Here is a 21,636-nt window from a genome sequence, read left to right as displayed (position 1 = left end):
ACAATGTCTGAAACTCATCGCAGCTCATGGATTGCACCTGGCACCTCAACGCTGCTTCTGACGCTCGCACAAGATACCACAGCCTGGTCGTATCTCCGCGCTCAGATAATTCTGTACTTGCCTCCTTGTGAACGACTACGACTTCCCTTCCTTTCCGGCTGACATTTCGAGAGCAATGCTGTCTTTTAGAGGTCTGCTTTTGCGGAAAAAGATGAGCCTTTAGGTTTCGAAGAGAGCTTCGAGACAGAACTTGAGTGTTAGAGAATTCGAAAGGGAGCTTTGAAGAGAGATTGGAGGGTTGGGGAGAAGGAGAACGAGAGAAAGAGAGTTCGGGGGAGAGAGTGTTTGACAGAGTTCGAGAGTTCGGGAGAAAGAGTTCAAGAGGGAGACCTAGGAGATCGGTCTTGTAGTAAGATGGGTACGAGCTGGGTCTTGGTTCAGGACGCATTCGAGCAGAGTTGGTGGTCGATTTGAGTTCGAGATAGCTTGCGCATGGGTTTATCCGAGCGCCGTCGCTAGGAGGAAGCAAGGTTCCAGCAATGGAGTAGGTGGGCTTCAATAGGACTCATCTTCCACAGATCTCACGGCCGTTGTAAAACACGGTCCTGGGGAGGTAATAAGTATCTGTCGTTGGAAAGAGGTGCCCTAAGTAGAGAGACCAACTAAAAGAAAACAAAATCAACTGCAAGGTCCTTAAGAACGTAGGCCGCATGAAACAAAGCCAAGTCGCACACATGCCTATCCTGCAGTGCCCATCCTGCAGGTGATATAGCGGGCGAACGCTGCGAGGGGTGCATAGATCTCGTCGATGCTGGTTAACAGCTTGCGGTACAGGACGGGGTAGATGGCGCCGATCGAATGGAAAGTCGATTGTCCGTCCTTCTAACAGAGACTGCCAGCGCCAATTCGAGCTGCCAGGTCGATGTTCGCTTCTTCGAGCGGTATTCGGATCCTATACCTTACACGATTCCTTTGAAGATGTGCTAGCGGGCTTCTAGGCCTCCTCCTCGTTACGAATTCTGGGACAGGCGGTGCCGCGTAGATAGACGTCTTGTCTGACAATAAAGGAGAGCAATAAGAGTCGCCTATAACAGCCTCGGGTTGCGGTCCATAGACTTGGATGGTTCCGTAGTATGCTCTATATATTTAGTTTGTGAGCCCGTTAAGAGCCTGCTTTAAGATAACAGATTAGGGTACAGAGGCTCGCTGCCGATGCCTAGACAGGTAATAGCGGTGAGCCACTATCTAGGCGGGGCAGCGGACCCCCGTAGCAACGCGAATACGTGCAGTATGTACAAGGGAGGTGGGTGGGTACGCTATAGCACTCTGATCGCTTACGAAAGGTGTGTGTAGAGAGCTAAGATTAACTCGAAGTAAGACTGCCTCTTTGTCACAGACCCCTACATTTGGAGATATGTAAATATATCGCTTATCGTTAGGGAAGACAGCTTCAGCTCGAATAGGCCGCCCTTTCAGATCGTCTTGTCCTCCGTTTCTTGAGGTCAAGGCTCTAGCAGACGTGTCGTAGTCGTGGATGCCGGGATCGATTACACTACGATGGAAAATGAATCCCTCCTTAACGGACGCCATCTTTGGCTCACATAGCTAGCCTCTCCCCCGCTGCGGCTCTTTAATGCTTTAACGATTGGACTCTTCTAGACGACCTCCGTGATCTGAGACAGTGCACGAATATTACTGCAAAGTGAGCTGTGACACAAGCACAATGTGGGTATCGTTCGCTGTTCTCAATGTCGTATATGCCCGATTAAGTGGTATGCTCAGGTACGTAGTATTCTATAGCTCTTATGGCTGATCTGCAGAAGTCTCTCTTGTTTACACTCATGAGCCCCTATGCAAGTGACATTATTGTCGGCACCAGTCTATGTTCGCTAGGCTGCTACGACAAGGCATTATTAAGTACATTGAAGATTTCTGAAGAAAGGGTTTGCTGAGCTAGACGGTAACGCAGCTAAAAGCTGTATTGGGAAGTTTACTCAAATCCGCCCTAGCCTAAAGAGAAAGAGCACTAGCCTTTTGAGGCTAAAACCTTAAGATTGAGACATTTACTAAACTAGTAAATCTAGAAGGTAAATCCAAAAACTAGAGTCTAAATCTAGAATCTAAATCTAGAAGGTAAATCTAAAATCTAAAATCTAAAATCTAGAATCTAGAATCTAAATCTAAAATCTAAATCCAAAATCTGAAATCTAGAACCTAGAATCTAAAATTTAAATCTAGAATCTAAATTCAAAATCTAAAATCTAAAATCTAAATCTAGAATCTAAATTTAAAATATAAAATCTAAATTCAAAATCTAGAATCTAAATCTAGAATCTAAATCTAGAATCTGAAAACTAAGTCTCAAATCTAAATCTGAAATATAAAATCTAGAATATTCCTCTAAAAAAAGGCCTATAAATATAGGCGAGTAAAAGAAGGCTATAGTTAGTTACTACACTTACTCCTCTATCCTATTAGTCGCTATAAGGCTCTAGCTTAAACAGGCCTCTTATTTCTACCTCCGTACGCTTATTACGGTTCTAGATGCATACTGCTCTTTTGGGAAGGGCTAGGATGTCCTGTCTAGTAGCTCGGTAAATAGCCCTACTTCAAGTTCTAAGATAGCGCATATACTTATTACTTTTAGACCCGCTACTCCTTGTGTGCAACAAATAGTAACTTTACAAAGGCACTTGCATTATGCGTAGTAGGTCCTATTGCCTTAATAGAGAAGCTAGAGCTGTTATAAGTATAGATAGATAAATAGGTAAATAGATAAATAGGTAAATAGGTAAACAGGTAAACGGGTAAGTAGACTAGTCAATAGATAGACAGGGAAACGAGTAAACAAGTAGAGAGATAGAGAGGTACATAGGCACAAAGACAGGTCTGCGATTCCCGCCTAGACAGCACAATTACTCGCATGACCAAATCAGGACAGTTGTACTCAGAGGAAGTAAGCCAAAGCGTCGCCTGCGTCTCGTTTTGGCAGTTTACACCGGGCTTTACTCCATAGTACTGCCTCTACAACGCGAAGTTAGCGAAGAGAAAGCTAAGACGACTGCTTCTTCTGTTGTCTCCTCAAGAATCTTCTCAAATGAAGCTCTATACCTAGATGCATTGCACCTGTAAATTGCTCACACCTGCACTTTCAAGACTACAGGGAGCTAGCCGGGTTTGCGTTGAGACTGCAATGTAGGCTGCAAGGGCTGCAGATCCTCAAAGATTAGAGTAAGTCCGACGTACAGAGCAGAGCATTGCCTCGTAGTCTGCAATCATTCGAGGTAAATTGCAATGCTCCAGTGCTCGTGAACAATGACAACGCCGTCCTGTTGCATGTAGTAGCTCAAGGGAAGTTTATTGGGTTGTCGCAGAAGCGTCTCGATGGAGATTCCAAGTGCCCGACGGTTTGGAAGTCAACCTGCTCAATAGCTGACTGACTATTGCGTCCGTCCACGAACAAATTCACAGACGTCTCGTTCCGCTCCCTACCCGACCTATTGCGGCGAGGACATCGCAAGTCCCAGGACTTGAGGGTTTGTCGATGCGTAGGAGGATATAAGATTGATCGGGGAACCCATTGGCCTTATTATTGCGAGTCCTTTGCAGGCAGTCAAACATCCCGAGTGGAAACCTTTGTCGATCGACAGCTTGTTGCTTCCTGGGACGCCTCGATGCCTGGTCGATTCGTTCGACAAGAGGATGGCACCTGCGTTCTCTCCCTCTATTCTGGTCGCTCGTCTCCAGGATCCATCGTGTACGTCTCCCCGTCTTCTTTGTCCAGCAATTCTTTACCCGTGCTTGCTTCCAGCGCTCTCCTAACTTCGCAACTTTGCAATCTTCAACTCTCAACAATTTTTAATTGTTTCGAGAGAAGTCTGCGAGGGATGGAGACCAAACGGAGGTCAACACGTTCTCGCTCCGTGGTGTTATTATACGATTGATGCTCCGTCCTGCTTTCTTGTTTCTTTTATCCGCAGGAATTGATCCTGGGAATGTAACCCGCATCGAGACGTGCGCTGCATTCGTTACTTTCCGACAGGCATCTACAATGCGCCGGAATGCCGATGAGCGAGTTGCTCTCTATGAGACAACCGTGTAGAAGATTGCTGGTGAGGCTCTGATCATGCAGAAGATAGTCGGTCTCCGTCCATTCAGAGGAAGCAGAAAGAATGGGAGTGATTGGACAAAAACGACCTGCCCTCTGGAGGACATGCAGTGCGTCGTTGCTTGTTTATGACCATTCGCTGTTCCTCGAGCGGTCATGACGTTGCTCCTGCGCCGAATCATGTTATGAACGAAATCCTAGCCGAGAACTGTCTTCTGTGCCCGGTCAGGCTGCAGGTAAGCTTCGTTTGGATTCAGGGGTGGAAAAGTAAGCGGCGGGCACTCTGATATCTGCAGCAGATTGGGAGTGTTTTTGACGAGCTACAACTTGTCCTTCCGCGCCCGCGAATTGAGCTTTCGTGAATCAATCGAGTTAAGACTTGAACACGCCTCATGATACGAGCACTCAGATGTTACGCAACTCTAAAAGACACGCGGCAGATCGTGACCAAGACCCCGAGAGGCTGCGTCGTGGCCTTGAAAGCGAGAGCATACGCGGAAAGCATGTTGATCGACGAGGCTGCTTTTCTCGCGGCCTGTAGTCACGACTTTGCTTCCTTCGCGGTCGTCCACTGACCACCTGATGTTCTCCGACCGAAGACGTAGGACCCGAAGAAAGCATCGACTTTCCAGCTAATTCAATCGCTTCAGCCTCGCTGCTGCACCTTTTGAATGACCGAACGATCCATCAAGAAGATTCCTCATTCAATGAACGTCTCGCAGGGAACACCTCGAAGCAAGATCTCTCTCTCTCTCTAGCTGCCGCATCCATTCTGGAAACGGGCAACCCTACAGCGCCGCTTCACCACGTACTCCCTATGTAGGCGCAGTACCACAGCCGGCTCAGCCATATGGCCATGTCGCACCTCAGCCAGGCGCCCTGCTTAAACGAGCTCACGGCCTTTTGAGTGAGCAAGACATTGCATACTGCTGCTTGGTCTGTTCGACGCCGACATGCCCCTGCTGTACGGTGAGGGCAGCAAAGCCTTCCTACGGTTGCAACAGCATGTCTTGCATCATTCGGCAAACCTGAAGAGGATCCAGTGCGACGGTTGTTGACAGATACGCTGTCCAGGTAGGTTCCAGAGTACTTTGGCATCTCCGGCTCGGACAACTTTCGCCATCCATCGATCTTGTCATGTGCCTGCTGCTGTTGCTGCGTATCATCAAGATGTTTGCGGCAAGCACTTTGGAGCGCTTCCACCGGCCATTGCTCTGGCGTTATCGGGAGGTGCTTCGCTAAATGTGTACTCCTAGGTGCCTTCTTGTATCGAGCAGGTACTTGGGATCTCGCAGGTATGTGGCCGCAGGTATTTAAGACGCCCTCAGGTCTTTGGCCCTCGCACGTATTTGGCCGCAGGTATTTAACCGTCGCAGGTCCTTGGAGACAATCTCGAAGCATTCATGCGAGTCTTTAGCCCTCGTAGGTATCCGAGGTTCCCGCAGGTATCTGGCCGCAGGTATCGAGCTGCCGTCTCTCTACCTTTCCGTAAAAGAAAGCGCCTCTACAATCGAGCAGCTTGGTTGGATGATTTGCAAGCCGTAAACAGTTCAGGGAATGCATAAAAGCTGGATTTGCAGGGGTAAGCAACGCCATCGTTTCTGCCCTGGTCACAGGCTATAAACATCCACAAACCCTTCGTCTGCTTCGTCGAACTCGGCTCCTGATCCGACCGGCTATATCGTCTTGACCGTCTATCTCTATCGACGTAGCCTCCCCAAGAATATCAATCTCGTTCTCTCTTCCAACACGAGGCATTCAAGACGAGCATCGTTGAAGGCGGTAATGTCTCAGTGCAGTTATCAGCTGGTCATTTCGCCCTCAATGGGTGCCAAATCCTGGTCACAACGTGCTGTAGCTTGGAAGCTGGACGATCCGGTTGTAGCGAGGGAGGAGTCAGCGATGTTTACCCACCCGTTCGGGAGAATTAGCGATTCTCGGAGATTCGTGAAAGCTATGATGAGGGCGTCGATATGCGTGACGAAGATGGGGGCGGACGTTCCCAAGTATCGAACGGAGTTGGCGAGGAGCAAACGTACAGCCAGGGTTTAGGGATTGCGCATTAAGAAGACTAAAGTAATCCGCTGATGGCCCTTCCGGAGACGGACTGCACGTTGTTCCGATCGTTCGCATCGCCTCCGGAATATTCAAGCATAAGCCAACGTCTTTGATAAAACGAGTACGTACGCGAAAGCGCAATGATTGTCGGGCATCTGATGCCACAACGCAGTCTGTCGTGCACGGAGTCACCATTTGGTCCCACGACACATTCTGCTCTGCTCCCAAGCTGCTCCAACAGTTCCAGCAGCGTGGAAACCTGTGCCAGTGTACAGAAGCCTCGTTCCTTCAGCTCTAGATCGTTATGAACATAATGATGGGGACATTCTTCGAGGCAAGGTCATGGACTCCTCGGAGCAAGTCACCAATCGACAACCTCTCCTCAAGACAGGTGCAGTCCGACGTTCTCCATTCACGCGCCATTGTCTTCACGCAGCAACGTCCGGGCTTTCGAGAGGGTGAACGGTTTTGAGCAGACCTTCCTCGTCTCAGGGGCAGTCGTCTCTCACAGACTGCATCTGCTATGAGCGATCTACAGAAAACCGTAAGCGTGTTGTCCTCATCTGTACGGGTTCAACTTCCCTGCTTTCTAACATAACACCTCCAACTCCGCTTACCTGGTCGGTCCACCGCTGCATAAGGGCGGACGAGAACTCTACAACGCCGACTATGCCGTATGAACCATCATCTGAGACATGCTCGAGCCACTACGACAGCGACGACATCCAAGCGGCCAACATTTTCATGTTGATGCGCCACGCGGATCAAAGCTCAGCTGGCAACTATGCAAAGCACTCGTCTGGCGAGATGGGAAAGGCTCTTCCCCCGGTGCCTCCGAGTCAGCTCGTCCGTGTGACTGAAAAGGGATCTCAAGCAGCTGGCCAACCTCCTACGTCCGGCGTCTCGGATTGTGGTTGTCGATGGCATCAGCATTGTATCGTTCTTCCAACGCGAAGTTTGCCGCGGCACCGGTCCAGCGAAGCCTTCAGCACCAGGGCTCAGCTTCGCTTCTTTGACATATCTGAGTACACGAGCATTCGGATGGACGCATGTAGTGTGATGAAGTCGCTCCGATCGAGCTTCCGGCAAGCGTTGCCCTTCTGGCTTTCGTCGGACTGGTGAACGCTGGACATCCGGCCGGATTTCAACGTCCTGCCAATTGTTGGCTCTCTAGCGATCATTGATAGTTGTATCGCTCGTCCCCTGGATGGCTCGTCCTACAGCTGTGGCTATTCATCCGTGTCTGTGATCTTTCGTCCGGCAATCATCTCGATTGACGAGGCCATCGCTGCTCGGGTGATGTACGGAAGCAGTATGCCCAGCCGCCGAAGGAGAGTTTCAGCGTCTGTATAGGGGCAAGATGTCTCCACGCTCTCCATGCTCTCCACGATCTCTGTGATCACGCAGGGTGCGCTGCACGAACTTTCGGAGGATTTCTGTGCGAGCAGGGCTCAGAGTCTCTCAGGTCTCTTGTTCCGTACTAAAATGAATGCGACAGGTTCGGCACCTGGACTGGTTTCAACAGGAGCTGGTGCCTCCAGCGCTGAATGGGGCTGCCTGTGCTCGTCGAGGGACTGCCACGAGCACCAAGTGTCTTTTGTGTCCGAAGGATTCGAATACGCCATACCATCACCGTACCAAGGCAAAATAAGCGACGGGAGGTGGGAATGTCGCGGTTGGAGTATCTTGCTGGATCGGGGGTGAATGAGTCCGTATGTCTGTCCAAGATCCAGCCCGAGAGTCGGTCCATGCTCATGAGGTTGAAAAGCATCATAATGTTCGAAACATGCTCGTTGGCGGCAGTGGCAGAAAAGCTCGATGTCCTGGTCGATTCTCAGTGTCTTGTCGAGCTGGCAACGCCGGTGTCTCCAGCAGTTGGCAGGAAGGTATCAAACCAAGTCTGATTCTTGCGGAGAAGCCTGGCGGGAACGTACACATCGTGGCAATCGTATCCGGAGCTCAGCGTGAACGTTGTGTAACGATAGGACGTCGGAAGCTTGCGGAGTGTGTTGGGGCTTGACGAGACTGGGTGAAAATAGCGAGCTCTGACTTGCAGCGCTGTTCTCAACAAAACTCATAGAGCAGAGTCGATGTTGATCTTCTGGAATTCAGCACAGTAGGTCTGACTCCTTGAGCTTTGTCTTGATGGCCGAATGCAGTCTAAGCTGGCAGGAATGGAAGTCAACCCTGTTGTGATCACCTTCCCTCATCCACGCGGCCTCAGGGTCAGCTTAATCGCTCTTCAAAAAATCGTACGAAAGATGTGCTGAGCGAGCACCTGTGACCCTGGGGTCCACGATGATGTGGATGAGTGGCAGCAGCGAGGAACACAGCGGAGTCTCTGTCCTCTGACAGGTTTGCAATTTTGGGCTCAGGCTCAGGCTCTGCAACGACAAGGACAATTCCGGATGATCGGATGGTAAAGATGTTGCCGGAGAAAGCATTTGGCATCCTCCCGACTCCGGAAGAGGACTGGGGTGGTGTTTTTGAAAGCAAATGTCTCCAGCACGACGTTTGATCCTCGTTGGACGTTGAGTCGATGTTCATAGGAAATGCTAGCTCCGAGGTGTCACATGGATTGCAGTTTGAAGTCTCAATCATGAAGACCAAGCTGTTGCCGAGTGTCAGGCGTTGATCTGCAGCAGCGGATGTTTGTGCCGTGAATGCGAGTCGTGCAGCCAGGCGGAACACGAACGAGGGAGCGAAGACGATCTTGTACGAAAAATCAGCCTCTCATGACGAGGGCTTGCCAAATCAAGAGCAGACTCTTGTAATTTTCAGATATAGACCGCAGGGTTGATGGAGAGTCGTATGCCTTTGACGTGCTGAGGAGAAGGCAGTTGAATGATGATGGCTTGTTCCTGACGTTGATTCGATTGACGTGACTGTTTTAAGCGGCAAATCTCGATCAGAGCCGGTGAAGATGATAGTTTGGTCTCCGAAGTGTTTTTCTGAGCGGTCGAGGGAATATTTCGGTCGTCTGCGGCCGGCAGAGCAGAGGGAGGGACCAGAAGTTCGACAAGAAACTCTTTGACATCTCCAGGAGAGCAGAGCGAAGGCAATATATCAACTCTTTCAGATCTCAGTCAGAGCAGAGGGAGGTGACCAGAAGCCCGACGACAAGCTCTCTGATCTCAGGCAGAGCAGAGGGAAGAGACGAGCAACTTGCCAAAAGCTCGACGAGAAACCTTCCGATATCTCCACCAGAGCAGAGGGAGGAGATGGCAACGTGCCGGAAGTCCGACGAGGGACTGTTTTGTGTTTTGTATCTCGGCCAGAGCAGAGGGAGGAGATGGGCAATATACGTACTCTTTCGAATCCCAGCGAGAGCAGAGGAAGGAGACGAGAAGCTCAACCACAAAGTCTTTGATATCTCCAGCAGAGCAGAGGGAGGAGACGACCGATTGTCGCACGTGCACATCGAACGCATCCAGGCCGGCCAATCGAGTGAAGACGAAAGTGAAGGAGCGCCGCCGCCTCCCTCTGCTCTGCCGTGCGACACCGTGCATGGACAAATCTTCCCAAGTCACCGCCGAGCGACTCGCTTCAAGGACGAGCGACACCCCACCTCTTCGTCTTCCTCCACCTCGACTCGACACCCTCACCAACACACACAAATCGCCATCGTCCGGTCGCGACGTCACCTCCCTCTGCTCTGCGGCGACATCACCCAGTACTGCTCATCACACCTTCATCTTCACGTTTCGACACCCACCTCATCTCGCCGTCAACCACCACCACGTCCTCGAAAAGCCACCACCTCACACACCCCACAATCACCAACCTGCCAATATCATGGTTGCCGACGATCAAGACAAGCAACGAGTTGCCGCCTGGTGCCTTGGAGGGGAAAAGGTCATTGTCCAGATGAAGAGAGAACTCAGAAAACAGATGGCCCGTCAGCCTTTCAACGACAAGCCGTTTCTCGGTCAGCCTCTCAAAGCAGACAAGCACCGAGTCGTGAGGAAAAGGATATGGGCAGCGGTGGAGACTACCGACGCCGGCCAGACGTTCAAGAACAAGATACCCAAGGACATGCACAGCAAGATCCTGGATTGGATGATGGGCATGGTCAACAAGACTGCACCCGTAGCCAGATCTCGCCTATGGCCACCCGCAATCGATCCAAAAACCTCAGATCCTACAGCTCAGCAGTCTTTGGATATGCAGCAGATGCTACCAGACTCTAACGAGATCAAGGAAGAGCAGAACGAGATTGGAATGATATCAGACCGCCCAAGCATCTCCGACGACTGTCCCAGTGAGATATCTCGCGGTCCATCTCCAGCAGCTCCCTGTATGAGAGGTGATCAGAGAATCGAAATGACGGAGTTGCGGGGGCAAGAGGAGGTGCTCGAGAGCCGCAAAAGCAAGCGCAAATACGAGGAGTCACCACACCGTACCAGCGCCTCTCCCAGCGGCCAATACGATACGCCTCGCCGCCCAGCTGCTCCCCGCAATGCCGAGAGATTGGATTCGAGCGTTCCGCGGGCTCCCAAGAAGTCGCGGAATATGTTCGGCACTCTACCCAGTCCGGAGCCACAGAACGAGCGCCAGCAACCATTGGAAGAGAAAGACGAGAGTCCTGACATGGTGCCGAGCTATTATTACGAGCCACCACCACCGCGGGAGCAGCTTCTTGTCCTCGGAGACCATGTCGCTAAGAATTGGGGACCCAACACCATCGGAGATCTCGCGAGGTTGGAGGACTATATCGTGCAGGTTCTGAAGAAAGAGGAGCCTCCAGCTTCGGTCAAGGGAGCTCACGAATCGTCCAGTCCGGCCTGTCACCAGCTCTTCACGACGTTCAGAAAGATTGCGGCCGAATGGCGCAAGGATTCCCGCCGGTATCCACTGGGAGAGAGGGATGCAGTGCTCCAAAAGCACGTCCAAGAAGCCGCTGCGCACCTCCTTGTTGTGCATGAGGGCCTGATGTCTGACGGTCTCAAGGCGCTGGAGAGCGTTCTGAGCAAGATGGGCGAGAAACGTGACAAAGAATGAAGCAGATCGGACCATGGAGAGATGTACGATATGAGAGTGGCAATGTAGCGAGAGATTGGAAAGCGGTCCCGGGGATCTCTTGCCCCTCGAAGAGCCTTCAAAGTCCAAGCAGCAGCGACAGTCTGTACCAATATATTCGAGAAGCGATTTGTGGATGCACGCTCAATGATGCGTCCAAAATCAAGGCATCAAGAAAACCAAGCCCAAGCCCCAACAACTGCCAATCTCCGAACATTCCTGAAGATCTCGCAATGCCTTTGGCTCCCTTGAACCACGCCAGTCTCAACATTTTGCTCTCTTCTCGTATCTGAATCCTCGTCAAAGCAATCCAGTGCAGCTTTCCGCAAAACAGAACGTCCATAGATACGAAAGATGGATCAAAGCCGCCAAAATCGTCTGCCGGACCGCCCGAAACTCTTTCGTGCGGAAAAGAAACCCATTCCAAGATTGAAGGAATCCGTTCGAAGAATCAAGAAAGAGATATGCACGGATTTGTAAATTGATCCGTAGTTATAACGAAATTTGCTTGTAGTTGAGGCGAAATCGGCTTGTGGTTGAGGCGAAATAGCAAGAGTCATGGTACGAAAATCGTTCACCACAAGCTCGAAATCGTGCAAGCTCCAAAAAGGAGCCTGGAACCAGCTGCTGCAAACACTGAAATCAAGGGAGATAAATTCGTTCGCAGAGTCGAGAAATGATTCAATATCAAAGATGAAACGGTCATCTTCGCAGTTGAAGGCAGTCTCTGAGCGGGGATGAATGGATTCGAACGAGGATCGAAAGTGATGAAGGAGGAGTTCGAAATGGGCTGTTTAGACGATCGAAATTGATTGATCAGACGATCGAAATGGATTGTCCAGACGATTAAAACTAATCGTAAGAAGATCCGAACGAGCTCGTACGACAATCAGAAGTCGTACTGCTGAAGATAGAAGCGCTGGCAGTCGTGGTCGAATTCGGGGAACTTTCTCAACGTATCAGATTGCTCTTGGAAACGAATCTCTTCACGATCTTGAAGATAGATCGACCGAGTCAAGAACAACTTCGCACTTGGCAGACTGTAGCCGGCGATATCTTCCCTGTTGCTTTTGATGCCCTGGCGTGGACGAAAAGTCGATCAAGGTGACGGTCTCCGGTGTTGGAGAAGCAGCGTGCTGTCTCTGGTGTTCGTTAAATGCCAGGACTGAGAGATTATGACCCTTGAGACGACGAGAGTACCAAGACACCAAGTATCGTTGTTCCTTGTCCATCTTGGGTGGAGGCTCGAAAGACAACAGGCTGCAAGAGCGGCTGACCACCCCCCCAGACCGGCCAAGGCAAGATCGACAGTTTCGATGCAACTTTTGGTGGAACGACGTTGCTGCGCACATCAGAATCGCCCGGAACAATGTCTGTATCAAGTCTGATCTCAATCTTGGAGTATACACTCTGAGCCGGCGACGATAGTCTGGCTTGATTGATGACCTGGTCGACGAATCCGTCAGACATGCGGCTGTTTTTCATTCGGAATGACCGGGCATCTGCAAGCGGTTGCTCCGCAGAGATCGAGCATGGTGACGCATGAAAGGTCAGATCTGCTTCATGGTAAGCTTCAGCAGCGTCGATTACTTAGCACGGGGAGGTTAGTATGATGAAAGGTTCCGAGCCGTCCAAGATGAAGAAGTCGAGAGCCGGATCCGTGTGGATATCAGACGACATCGTTGCGATCTAAAAGGAATGAAGAGAACGGCGGAATCCCGAGGAATACAGCCTGATGAGGACCAAGCCGAGGAGACTCAACGACCAGGCGGTTATGTGATTTGCGGCCAGAAGTCTGCAGTCAATGACGTTTTCCAGAGATGAAGTCGTTGAAAGACGAGACGACATTCTTGCTCTTTTCACGCAGGAGCCAAGGGTGGCTTTGGAGGAGGAGAGGGAGACATTTTATGGTTTGGAGAGGGTGGGGATGAACCAAGGACCTGTGCGGATGCCCTCCGGCTATCTGTGCTCTTTGGTGGATGGAAATATTGTCTCGCCATCCTATGAAGTCTTGGAGCAGGAGGAGGAAGATCTTGGGCGATGCAAAATGCTGGGAGCTCGAGAGGGTCAGGCTTGTTGACTTCTTCGACATGCAGCTATGCCTTCGTCGAAGAGGAAAGTCTCGGACGGGGACCAGGGGAAGGTTTATGCAATCCGGAGCTTCTAAGATTGAGCCGAAGGAGTGGAGGGGTTGGTCGGAATAGCAGATTGTCTGGTAGTGGTCTGCCAGCGATGTGGACGTCCCAAATCTTCGGCATAAAGCCGGCGAGAGGCGATAGAAGGCGTCGAAGAGTGCTGACATGTTCGTCGTCGAATCACAACAGACATATGGCCTTGCCCTGCAAGAAGAAGCGAGAGTCGAGCTTTCGCCAGAGATGTTTGGGATATGTTGCATGTTGAGGCCGTCAAAGATGACATAGCCGAGAGACGAGGTGGTGCTTCGTAGCATTTCCAGGATATACAAGGAGCCATATCGAACGTCAACATAGCATATCAAAAGCCGGGCGAGGGGAAGGGAACGACTTTGGAGGGGTGGAGGTGAGCTGTTGGGATTCTTTCAGACCAGGAGAGGTGACATTGTCGAGACGATACGGAGATTGGCGAGCGCAAAGTCGGATATGTCTTTGCTCCACGGCTGTGCAACAACAGCGGAAGAACCGTGAGGTCTTGAGCCGGATGAAATCGAATCTGAATCATCTGTTCATGCTTTTCTTCCTGCCAAATCGACCGTGTCCTGGTGCTCGAGACGACGTTGGAGCTTCCGAGTTGGCAAGAAGAATCATGAGCTCGAGGAAGGACGTGAGAATGTTCATGCGACTTGTCTGAGTTCCTCATTCTTCAACGGACACACCACAGAGCTCCGGATTTGAGAAGGAATCTCGACGAGCCAGTGGCTGCTATGTCTTGACTACTCGCTCATCAAGGGCGAGGTGTATCAAGAGGAGAATGCCGTCTTGAGCCGTGAACGCATGCACCGATTGCTTCCTTCGATTGCTCGCTGGGTGCGAAGTTCTCTGAATCCAGACACGCAAGCCGAAAAGCTTCTGCCGCTGTAGAATCGGCAACAAAGCATGTCGTTCCAGCCTTGTCTGCATCATGTCACGGATGCTTGCTTCCCTGGAGAAGGTCAGACGCACCGCCGTCTTGATCATGGAGGAGATATGATGAAGTCTGTAACACCTCGACCTTTGAGATTCATTCGCTATAGACTTATAGCTCGTCATCGCCGTCTCAAAGTTCAGAGATATCCTTCTCGCCGTGTTCATGGACGCTCGACCGTCTACTCGCAAGAGCAGAGCAGCCGGCGTTCTCTTCCGACGTTCAAGAGTTCTTTAATCTGCTGACTCAAAGCACTCCAGCTCGTTCATCAGAGTCCTATGGACCTCAGATATTCAAGAATGTTGTTCAGGAGTAATTGTGCCAGATCGTACTCCTCAAACTCCAGATTTTCCTGGGCTTCGCCAATGACTCCCATCAGAGCTGCAACATCGCTGTCATCTACCTCGTCGTCCTCACCGGGCCAGATTTGCCAGATTTCATGCAGAAGGAAGGCAAGGCGGCGGTGCATTGCCGAGCTCATCCTCGATCCTTCACCGCTCATCAGGACTAGAAACTCTGCATCTTCTTCGCAAACACGGCCATCCTTTTCTTGCAGATCGATCATGATCTCTCTGAGACGGGCGTCGTGCCTTGCAGTGTCGGCATGCCACGGATCTGGATCCAAACGAGGAGCTGCAGCATCAGATGGAGGCTGGTACGCCTTTCTTCGTGCCTCTGCGTCAACGTCGAGCAAGGACAATCGAGTTGTGTGACCAGGCGGCGGCCCGTTATTCGTTCGTGGTGCTGTCGGCATCACTGGTAACTTTCTTCAAAATTCAAGCGTTTCCTTTCGTAATTGTGCGACAATCGCAGAGTGGGTCTTGAATGAGTGAAGGCCGCCTTGGCCTGTAGCAGGTGGCTGATCGCCGAGCGACTCTCCAGCCGTCTCCTTCTTGACGACTTGATTTCAAGACTCAGCCTGCGGACTGTCTGCTCTTCGATTCCACGTCGGCTGCGGCATCGCTGCCTGGTCTTCGTCGTAATCATTCATGCGCCCTGTCAGTGTCTGCGGGCTACCAAGACGATGCTGTTGAGCAAGATCATGATGCCATGTCGGCACCATTGGATTGAACGAATCCCCTGGTCCGAATGTAGGCCTGCCCAATGCAGCCGTGTCTTGATCTTGGGACGGTTTAGCCGGCTTGAATCGTCCTGACTGATCTCCATGATTACGTGCAGCATCTGACTGGCGCGACTGCTCCACGCTTTCTTCATCTTCCTGACAGGCCAAGCTCCCTTTCTGCATTGGCCTTGACGATTGACTTCCAGCATCACGCCCTTGCGCAGAGTTGCTCGGCTCTGCAGCATTGTCTCTCGCCATTGTGAGGTGTGTCCTTTTCACCAACTTGATGAGATGATGCTGCATCTCCTCGTACTCGTCTGGAGGCGCATTCTTCTTGAAGGCTCTGCCAATCCTCGTCATCTCCACTTCAGGCCAGATTTCTTCCTTGGTCTCCTCCCTCCAGTTCTTGCTCAACCGCTTATCCAGCATCCCTGCACGTTCCATCCCCTCTCTGATTTCATTTCTGAGCTGTGCGACTTCGTCGATGTCGCAAAGAGTGTTGCAAATCCTGGTGTAAACGTTGCCGGCCATGGTGGCGGGGATGACAGGGGAGCTTCAGCACAGAGTGTGGAGGCAGTTGGCGGTCGCAAGGATGCGGTGGGGGAGTTCTTTGGAGTAGGTGATTGTGGCTGTGAGGTTGCGGGCAGGGGATGGAGCTGAAATTGGAGGTGCGGAAGTTCAGCGCGTGTGTTTTGATGGATGTAGGTGGTGGTGGCGGGTGAGACGGTGGGCGGTGGGTGTGATGGTTGGTGTCGATGGAGAGCGTGTTGTCGGATGGCGGCGGTGGTCTTGAGTAGACGGTGAGATGCTGTCGAGGCCCTTCGCGGTCAGTGAACGTGATGTTCAGAGGCGGGGTAAGCCAGAGAGGCGGGGTGAGATGAGAAGGCGGTTGCTGAGGCGGTTTCTGAGCCGGAGCGTCGAGATGATGGACGTTCGAGGGTTCTGGAAGTTCGACAATGCTGAGCGTTCGAGGTTGTTGGAGATCTAAGGATGCTGGACAGTCAGTGAGGTTTCAAAAGCGACTCCAAGAGGGGGAAAAGGACTAGTTACTGAAACGACGTGAGCGCGGATGGTCACGCGTGAAGCCTGGCATCGATGGCGTCAGTCCTCACTGTTCAGTCCAGCGAGACAGGATCCCATGGCAGATGTGGAGGAAGTGAAGGACCGTAGGTTGCGAGATCCTTCGCCCTGCATTGCGCAATGAATGTGTGAGCGAAGAAAGATTGAACTGTCCAAGGGAGATTCTTCTCGAGATGACTGCAAGGTCTTCCATTGTCTCGGCTGGCAATCGCTTCTTCGACCCCCCAATCACCAAATGGACCCTTCAGCTACCTCGAAAACCTTTGCACTCTACTCATGTGCCCAGCTGTGTCGACAAGATGCGTTGCACTACAGAAAGGATTTGAGACTCTCGCCACCCCATCGCTTGCTGTGTCGTGTGTCTGAGCGGTTGCGAGGACGTTCTCTCGGGCAGACCGACGGGCGGAAAGAGGCTCAAAAGTTCGTGGGACTTCTTGGTCCAGTTCATGCCGAGTGCTCAGATCGAGACGGCCAGATCGAGGGGAGTGTGTTCTTGCTCTGATTACGATGCACATCGGGCGGGCAGAGACCCATTCGGGTTGGAAGGTGGTGATGTCTGTTCCCGCTGATCTTGGGCTGCGGTTGTGGGAGAGCTGGTCTTGGTATTGGCAATCCCTCGGAGAAGGCTTTCCGCCTCGATGACCTGGACGACGTCTTCTCTCGCGTTCCTCAAAGCGGTGATGCGGGCCTCTACATCTGCGAGCTCCTCTGTGTTGGGGGTCCTTTTGCGCTGCAAGACCGACTGGCGGGCCATGAGGTTGTGGAGCTCCATGGCGATATCGAGGAGTCGGCGCTGGGACGGCGTGGTCTCTGGTGGGGTTGGTGAGGGTGGTGATGGCGGTGATGGCTTGGCGGGGACGACGTCGGTGGATGGGTGCGCGGCGGTGTTGGACGGCGACATGGGGGCGTGATCTGAGCGGCTGATGTGGCGTGAGCGGAGGAGGTGAAGTCCAGACGGTCTCATGAATCATGCGCATACTGCTCCTTCCTCAAGCGGCGAAGGAAGCAACCACCCAACAGCCCCGCGATCCCCGCCCTCGCGACTTCCTGCCTGCAACTTCTCTCTCTCTCTCTCACCACGCCACACCGCACCTCCCCACCAACGCCACGCCACACCGCACTTCCCCAACAACACCGCCATCCGGCTGGACATGGCGCCCACACGAATCGTGTCGTCGCACCTTCCTCAGCCTGCCAGGATGCAACCTCTCCCGGTGAGTGAGGCCTGTACAGACATCCGCCGCCAATGCTGACATGGACGGCAGCACGCTCACCCCACTCCCTGCGCCGGCAACCCGCCCACCACCACCCGCCGCCTCGTCTCCACCCCTCTACCGACGGCAACCTCCGATTACGCAGCAGCGACACGGCAAGGATCGAGGAAGCGCCGAGCAACCGAGGCCGACATTGACTCGACCACAAGCAGAGAAGTGCGGCGCCCACACCAGAGGCGGAAGATGGACCACGAGGACACTCCACCGCCGCCACGGAAGAGACTTGCGAGGGAGAAAGGACGTTCTGACGATGATGAAGATCGAGATATCCAGGACAAAGACCTGAAGTCGGAGGATGTGAAGCAAGAGGATCTCAAATCTGAAGATTTCAAGGCTGAAGATGTCAAGCAAGAGGATGCCAAGCATGAGGATGTCACGCATGAGGATGCCAAGCATGAGGATGTCACGCATGAGGGCGTCAGGCGTGAGGACACCAAGGATCAGGACATCAAGAATGAAGACGTCAAAGATGAAGATGGCAAGGACAAGCATGCCAAAGATCGGCGTGTCAAGGACGAGGGTGTCAAGAACGAGCCTGTCAAGAAGCATATCAAGAGCGAGCATGTCGAGAAGCATGCCAAGGACAAGCATACCACGGACGGACATGCCAAGACTGAGCGTGTCAACAACGAGTATCTCGAGGGAGGAGTCGGCATTGGAGCTCACGACATGCATCAGCTTGGGCCCGAGCACCAGAAGATTCTGAGAAAGGCGAAGAATCTCGCAGATGAACTCATGGCAATGGCCGCGACGAGCTATGAGGAGTTCGACTTTCCAATGCCAACGTTCGAGCTGATGCAACTGCGTATAAGCTACCACTGCTACAAGAAAGAGGCCCTCCGAGCGCAGAAGGTCAGAGATGCGCAATGGAAGGCCTACAAGCTGGCGAGGAAGATGAAAGCTTCTTCAAGTGCCAACGGTCATACCCTGAAGTCGGAGGAGGAGGCTTTCGCAGCGATTGAGCATGCGGCTCATCTGCAAGGCTACGAGGTTGAGAGATTGGTGGACGAGGTCAAGAAGTCGGAGAAGGAGATGATCATCGTCTACCTCCAGATTGCGTCTGAGTACATGTAGATGTCAGAAGGCATTCGTGCGCAGACATGCATTGGAGCAAGCGGTCTCGGCCATGAGGCAGTTGGTGGTGGTGTTGCCGAAGAAGGTTGTTCTCCCAGACAACGAGAATGAATGCAGATATCTTGGAAGCTCCAATGTGCCGTGTATACAACACCTCTCCACTTTCTCATCGACCAGACATTCGTCGAGCTCATTCCTGAGACACAAACGTGAGCATACAACTGTCAAGCGATGGTTTCCTGATCTCTCGCAGCAGAACCAAGAAGATCTCCGAGTGGTGCCGGCAGCGGTCTATCCTCACAGTCAGCGAGATGCAGATGCCGTGTTGATCTCAAAGCGGAACTTGATCTTGAGTCGCCCACACATCATCCATCTTCAGCGCGACAAATGACTTCACTTGGTCGTGAGAAACTCATCCTCATGGTCTGGATAACCAGAACTGTGCACCACTCATGCCCCAGCCATGGGTGTCCACCACCACGGGATATTCAGCATTCTCACCAACATGATGCATGTAAAGCATGCTGATCTTCGAGAGGTCGGCTTGGGAATATCGGGTCATTCTCTCATGCTTTGCGCCGCCGAAGATGATGTGCATTCTTCGGCTGCTTGTTTGCAATGACCTTTGAGCTCGCAGTGTTGTCTTGATGAGCACTGCACAGAACCGGTATCACCTTCGTCTCTGCGTTCAGAGATAGCGCTTGTGAATACTTCCGCAATGTCTCTGAATGGCTGCATTGGACGTGCGAAGCTTGATGTCTTCCGTTCAGCCGTCCTTCGATATTGATGCTCGTTCCTTGAAGACGTTCTTGCTCGACGACATTCGCAACTCCAACAAAGAGCATACCCATGTGTTGTCCGCCATCCTATCAAGCCATACTCTAAGCGTACGGTGCCGTCTCGTTCTTCAAAGCCATGCGCCGGTCTGAATGTGCGTTCTTCTTTCGTTCGGAACCTTTTCGCGGCCGTGGTGAAGGTCTTGATCGAAGTCTCGCATACAGCGTGCCGTGCATCATGTTGCCGTCCGCGAACGCACCCGTCTCAGTATCACCCCTGAGCTTGCTGCATCTCACCATCTGTACGGCGATGCTCCAGTCGTTGTCCGTGAGAAGGATGGTCATGAAGTTTCGTGATCGACATAGATGATGAGCATTCGTAGACGTTCGTTCGTAGCTGGAAAGACGATCTTGAGTGGGCCGCTGGCATTGAGATGAGAATCGACAGGATTGAAAGAATTCTCGGACACGCTGCTGGTGATTGCTGTGATGCAGTGGATGGAAAGAATGATGCGTCTGTCTCATGACCTTGACGATGCCCGTCTTGGAGCGCGAACGTTGATAGTTGTGCAGACGCAGTCGGTGGTGTTGTGGTGAACGCATCTGGAATGCTCACCGGATAATCTGATCACTGCGAATCTCTTCAAGAATGGCGGAATGTTGTCCTGAGGAAGTCTCCGGTCGTCGTCGCGACCGTGTACATGCAAGAAGAAGGCAGACGCGAAGAGCAGGAGGAGCTTGGTGCTCGTTCTACATGCGACAGTCTCGTATGACGTGTGGTATGATCTTTCTGATGTGCTGACCACGAGCAAGACGACAGCACCATGATGGGCTCCTGCATTCGTTCTGTACTACCTCTGCGTCTGAGCGAGATATGGATGCCATACTGTCTTCCAAGTCCACCACTCAGGTCGTTTCAGCAAGCCCCATGCGGCATCAGACCTCCAACAAGAGCAATGTCCATCTCGAACAGCGAGGACGTCTATCTTCATCGACCCTCGTGTGCGTCTTTCCGGACGAGAAGGCCAATGCCCACGCCAACGAGGAGAGATCCGGCCGCCACGATCATAACCGTCCACCACATTATCAGAAGCTCTCTCCTCCTCTCCGCGTCTTCATAATCTTGCTCTTCTTGAGCCTCCTCTTGCTGCGCAACAATCTCCTTCTCGTCCTCTCCTCCATAACCGAGCAGAGTGGCCAAACGATCTTCTTCTTCGTCCAGGGTGCCGTATCGTCCAGCGTCACGAGTGCCGGCGGATGTTGCGTGCAAAGGTTTTGCGGGGATTCTGGTGGACTGCACACATCGGTATCCCATGCTGGCGGCGGGGAAGCCCAAAGGAGAGCTCGGGTGGTCTGGGTTGCCGTCGAAAATCACACCTGGTTGCCAGAACAGCGTGCTTCTGGGGTTGTTGAGGAATGCAGTCTCTTTCTGATTGGTGCCCTCGAATCTCTGCTGGGAAGGGCTTTCCGGTGGGGTGCGAAACCCCTCGCTGCAGTTGATCATGACCTTGGACCGAAGACGTCTGAGTCTGGGGAGCTTGTGTTGAGGATCGACGACTGTCATCTGAGAAGCGGCTGCGTCCTCTTCCATCATCAGCTGCGCACTCGCATCCTCGTTGTATTGGGCTCTGAGCTCGACATCTCCAGCTCTCTGTCTTGGCGGTCAGAGTTGCGAGACACATCTTCTTGTCTGGCAACACTCACCTCGCGGGCTTTGCTCTTTCTCGCCGACTTCGCCTCAGTTGGTGAAGACGGCATGTTGGATGCTGGCGGGGAGGACGAGCCGAGTTGGAAACGGATCGCCATCGAGGGCGGGTGTCGCGAGGAAGGGAAGGCGGCGATGAGGAGGGCAGTGGTGATGATGAGGGCGGTGGTGGGTAGGGCAGTGATGAGGAGGGCAATCGGTGACGGTGTCGGCGGCGGCGATGGTGTGCGTGGGGTGGTGATGTCGAGAGTGCGTTGGGAGAGTGACGTTGGCGGAGGTGGGGTGCGACGAGGTGGGGTGCTCGCGCGGAAACGACCCGCTGCTGATTGAGGAAGGAGCGACCATGAAGAGGTCACCTTTGGCATTTCGCACCCATTTGG

The 21,636-nt window shown here is 52.4% G+C and overlaps 7 protein-coding genes across 7 annotated transcripts; 3 read left to right on the top strand and 4 right to left on the bottom strand.

Annotated features, from left to right (window-relative positions):
- Positions 1-6,835: 6,835 nt before the first annotated feature.
- M409DRAFT_29492 (uncharacterized protein) lies at positions 6,836-7,288 on the top strand (the record flags this gene model as incomplete). The annotated part of the gene is made up of 1 exon (XM_033809493.1): positions 6,836-7,288. One exon carries the CDS (start codon positions 6,836-6,838, stop codon positions 7,286-7,288), a length of 453 nt encoding a protein of 150 aa, XP_033660929.1.
- A 2,385-nt stretch (positions 7,289-9,673) lies between these two features.
- On the top strand, positions 9,674-11,167 carry M409DRAFT_29491 (uncharacterized protein; the record flags this gene model as incomplete). Its single annotated transcript, XM_033809492.1, has 1 exon — positions 9,674-11,167. One exon carries the CDS (start codon positions 9,674-9,676, stop codon positions 11,165-11,167), a length of 1,494 nt encoding a protein of 497 aa, XP_033660928.1.
- A 3,385-nt stretch (positions 11,168-14,552) lies between these two features.
- M409DRAFT_29490 (uncharacterized protein) lies at positions 14,553-15,038 on the bottom strand (the record flags this gene model as incomplete). The annotated part of the gene is made up of 1 exon (XM_033809491.1): positions 14,553-15,038. The coding sequence occupies one exon, from the start codon at positions 15,036-15,038 to the stop codon at positions 14,553-14,555; it is 486 nt and encodes a 161-aa protein (XP_033660927.1).
- Positions 15,039-15,191: 153 nt separating this feature from the next.
- Positions 15,192-15,878, bottom strand: M409DRAFT_29489 (uncharacterized protein; the record flags this gene model as incomplete). The annotated part of the gene is made up of 1 exon (XM_033809490.1): positions 15,192-15,878. The coding sequence occupies one exon, from the start codon at positions 15,876-15,878 to the stop codon at positions 15,192-15,194; it is 687 nt and encodes a 228-aa protein (XP_033660926.1).
- A 1,051-nt stretch (positions 15,879-16,929) lies between these two features.
- On the bottom strand, positions 16,930-17,328 carry M409DRAFT_29488 (uncharacterized protein; the record flags this gene model as incomplete). The annotated part of the gene is made up of 1 exon (XM_033809489.1): positions 16,930-17,328. The coding sequence occupies one exon, from the start codon at positions 17,326-17,328 to the stop codon at positions 16,930-16,932; it is 399 nt and encodes a 132-aa protein (XP_033660925.1).
- A 298-nt stretch (positions 17,329-17,626) lies between these two features.
- M409DRAFT_29487 (uncharacterized protein) lies at positions 17,627-18,775 on the top strand (the record flags this gene model as incomplete). The annotated part of the gene is made up of 2 exons (XM_033809488.1): positions 17,627-17,641; positions 17,693-18,775. 2 exons carry the CDS (start codon positions 17,627-17,629, stop codon positions 18,773-18,775), a joined length of 1,098 nt encoding a protein of 365 aa, XP_033660924.1.
- A 1,764-nt stretch (positions 18,776-20,539) lies between these two features.
- On the bottom strand, positions 20,540-21,621 carry M409DRAFT_29486 (uncharacterized protein; the record flags this gene model as incomplete). Its single annotated transcript, XM_033809487.1, has 2 exons — positions 20,540-21,202; positions 21,256-21,621. 2 exons carry the CDS (start codon positions 21,619-21,621, stop codon positions 20,540-20,542), a joined length of 1,029 nt encoding a protein of 342 aa, XP_033660923.1.
- Between the last annotated feature and the right edge of the window lie 15 nt (positions 21,622-21,636).

Source organism: Zasmidium cellare (assembly GCF_010093935.1).
Source record: "Zasmidium cellare ATCC 36951 unplaced genomic scaffold M409scaffold_52, whole genome shotgun sequence".
NCBI lineage: Eukaryota > Fungi > Ascomycota > Dothideomycetes > Mycosphaerellales > Mycosphaerellaceae > Zasmidium > Zasmidium cellare.
This window is presented reverse-complemented; position numbering and strand designations above follow the sequence as displayed.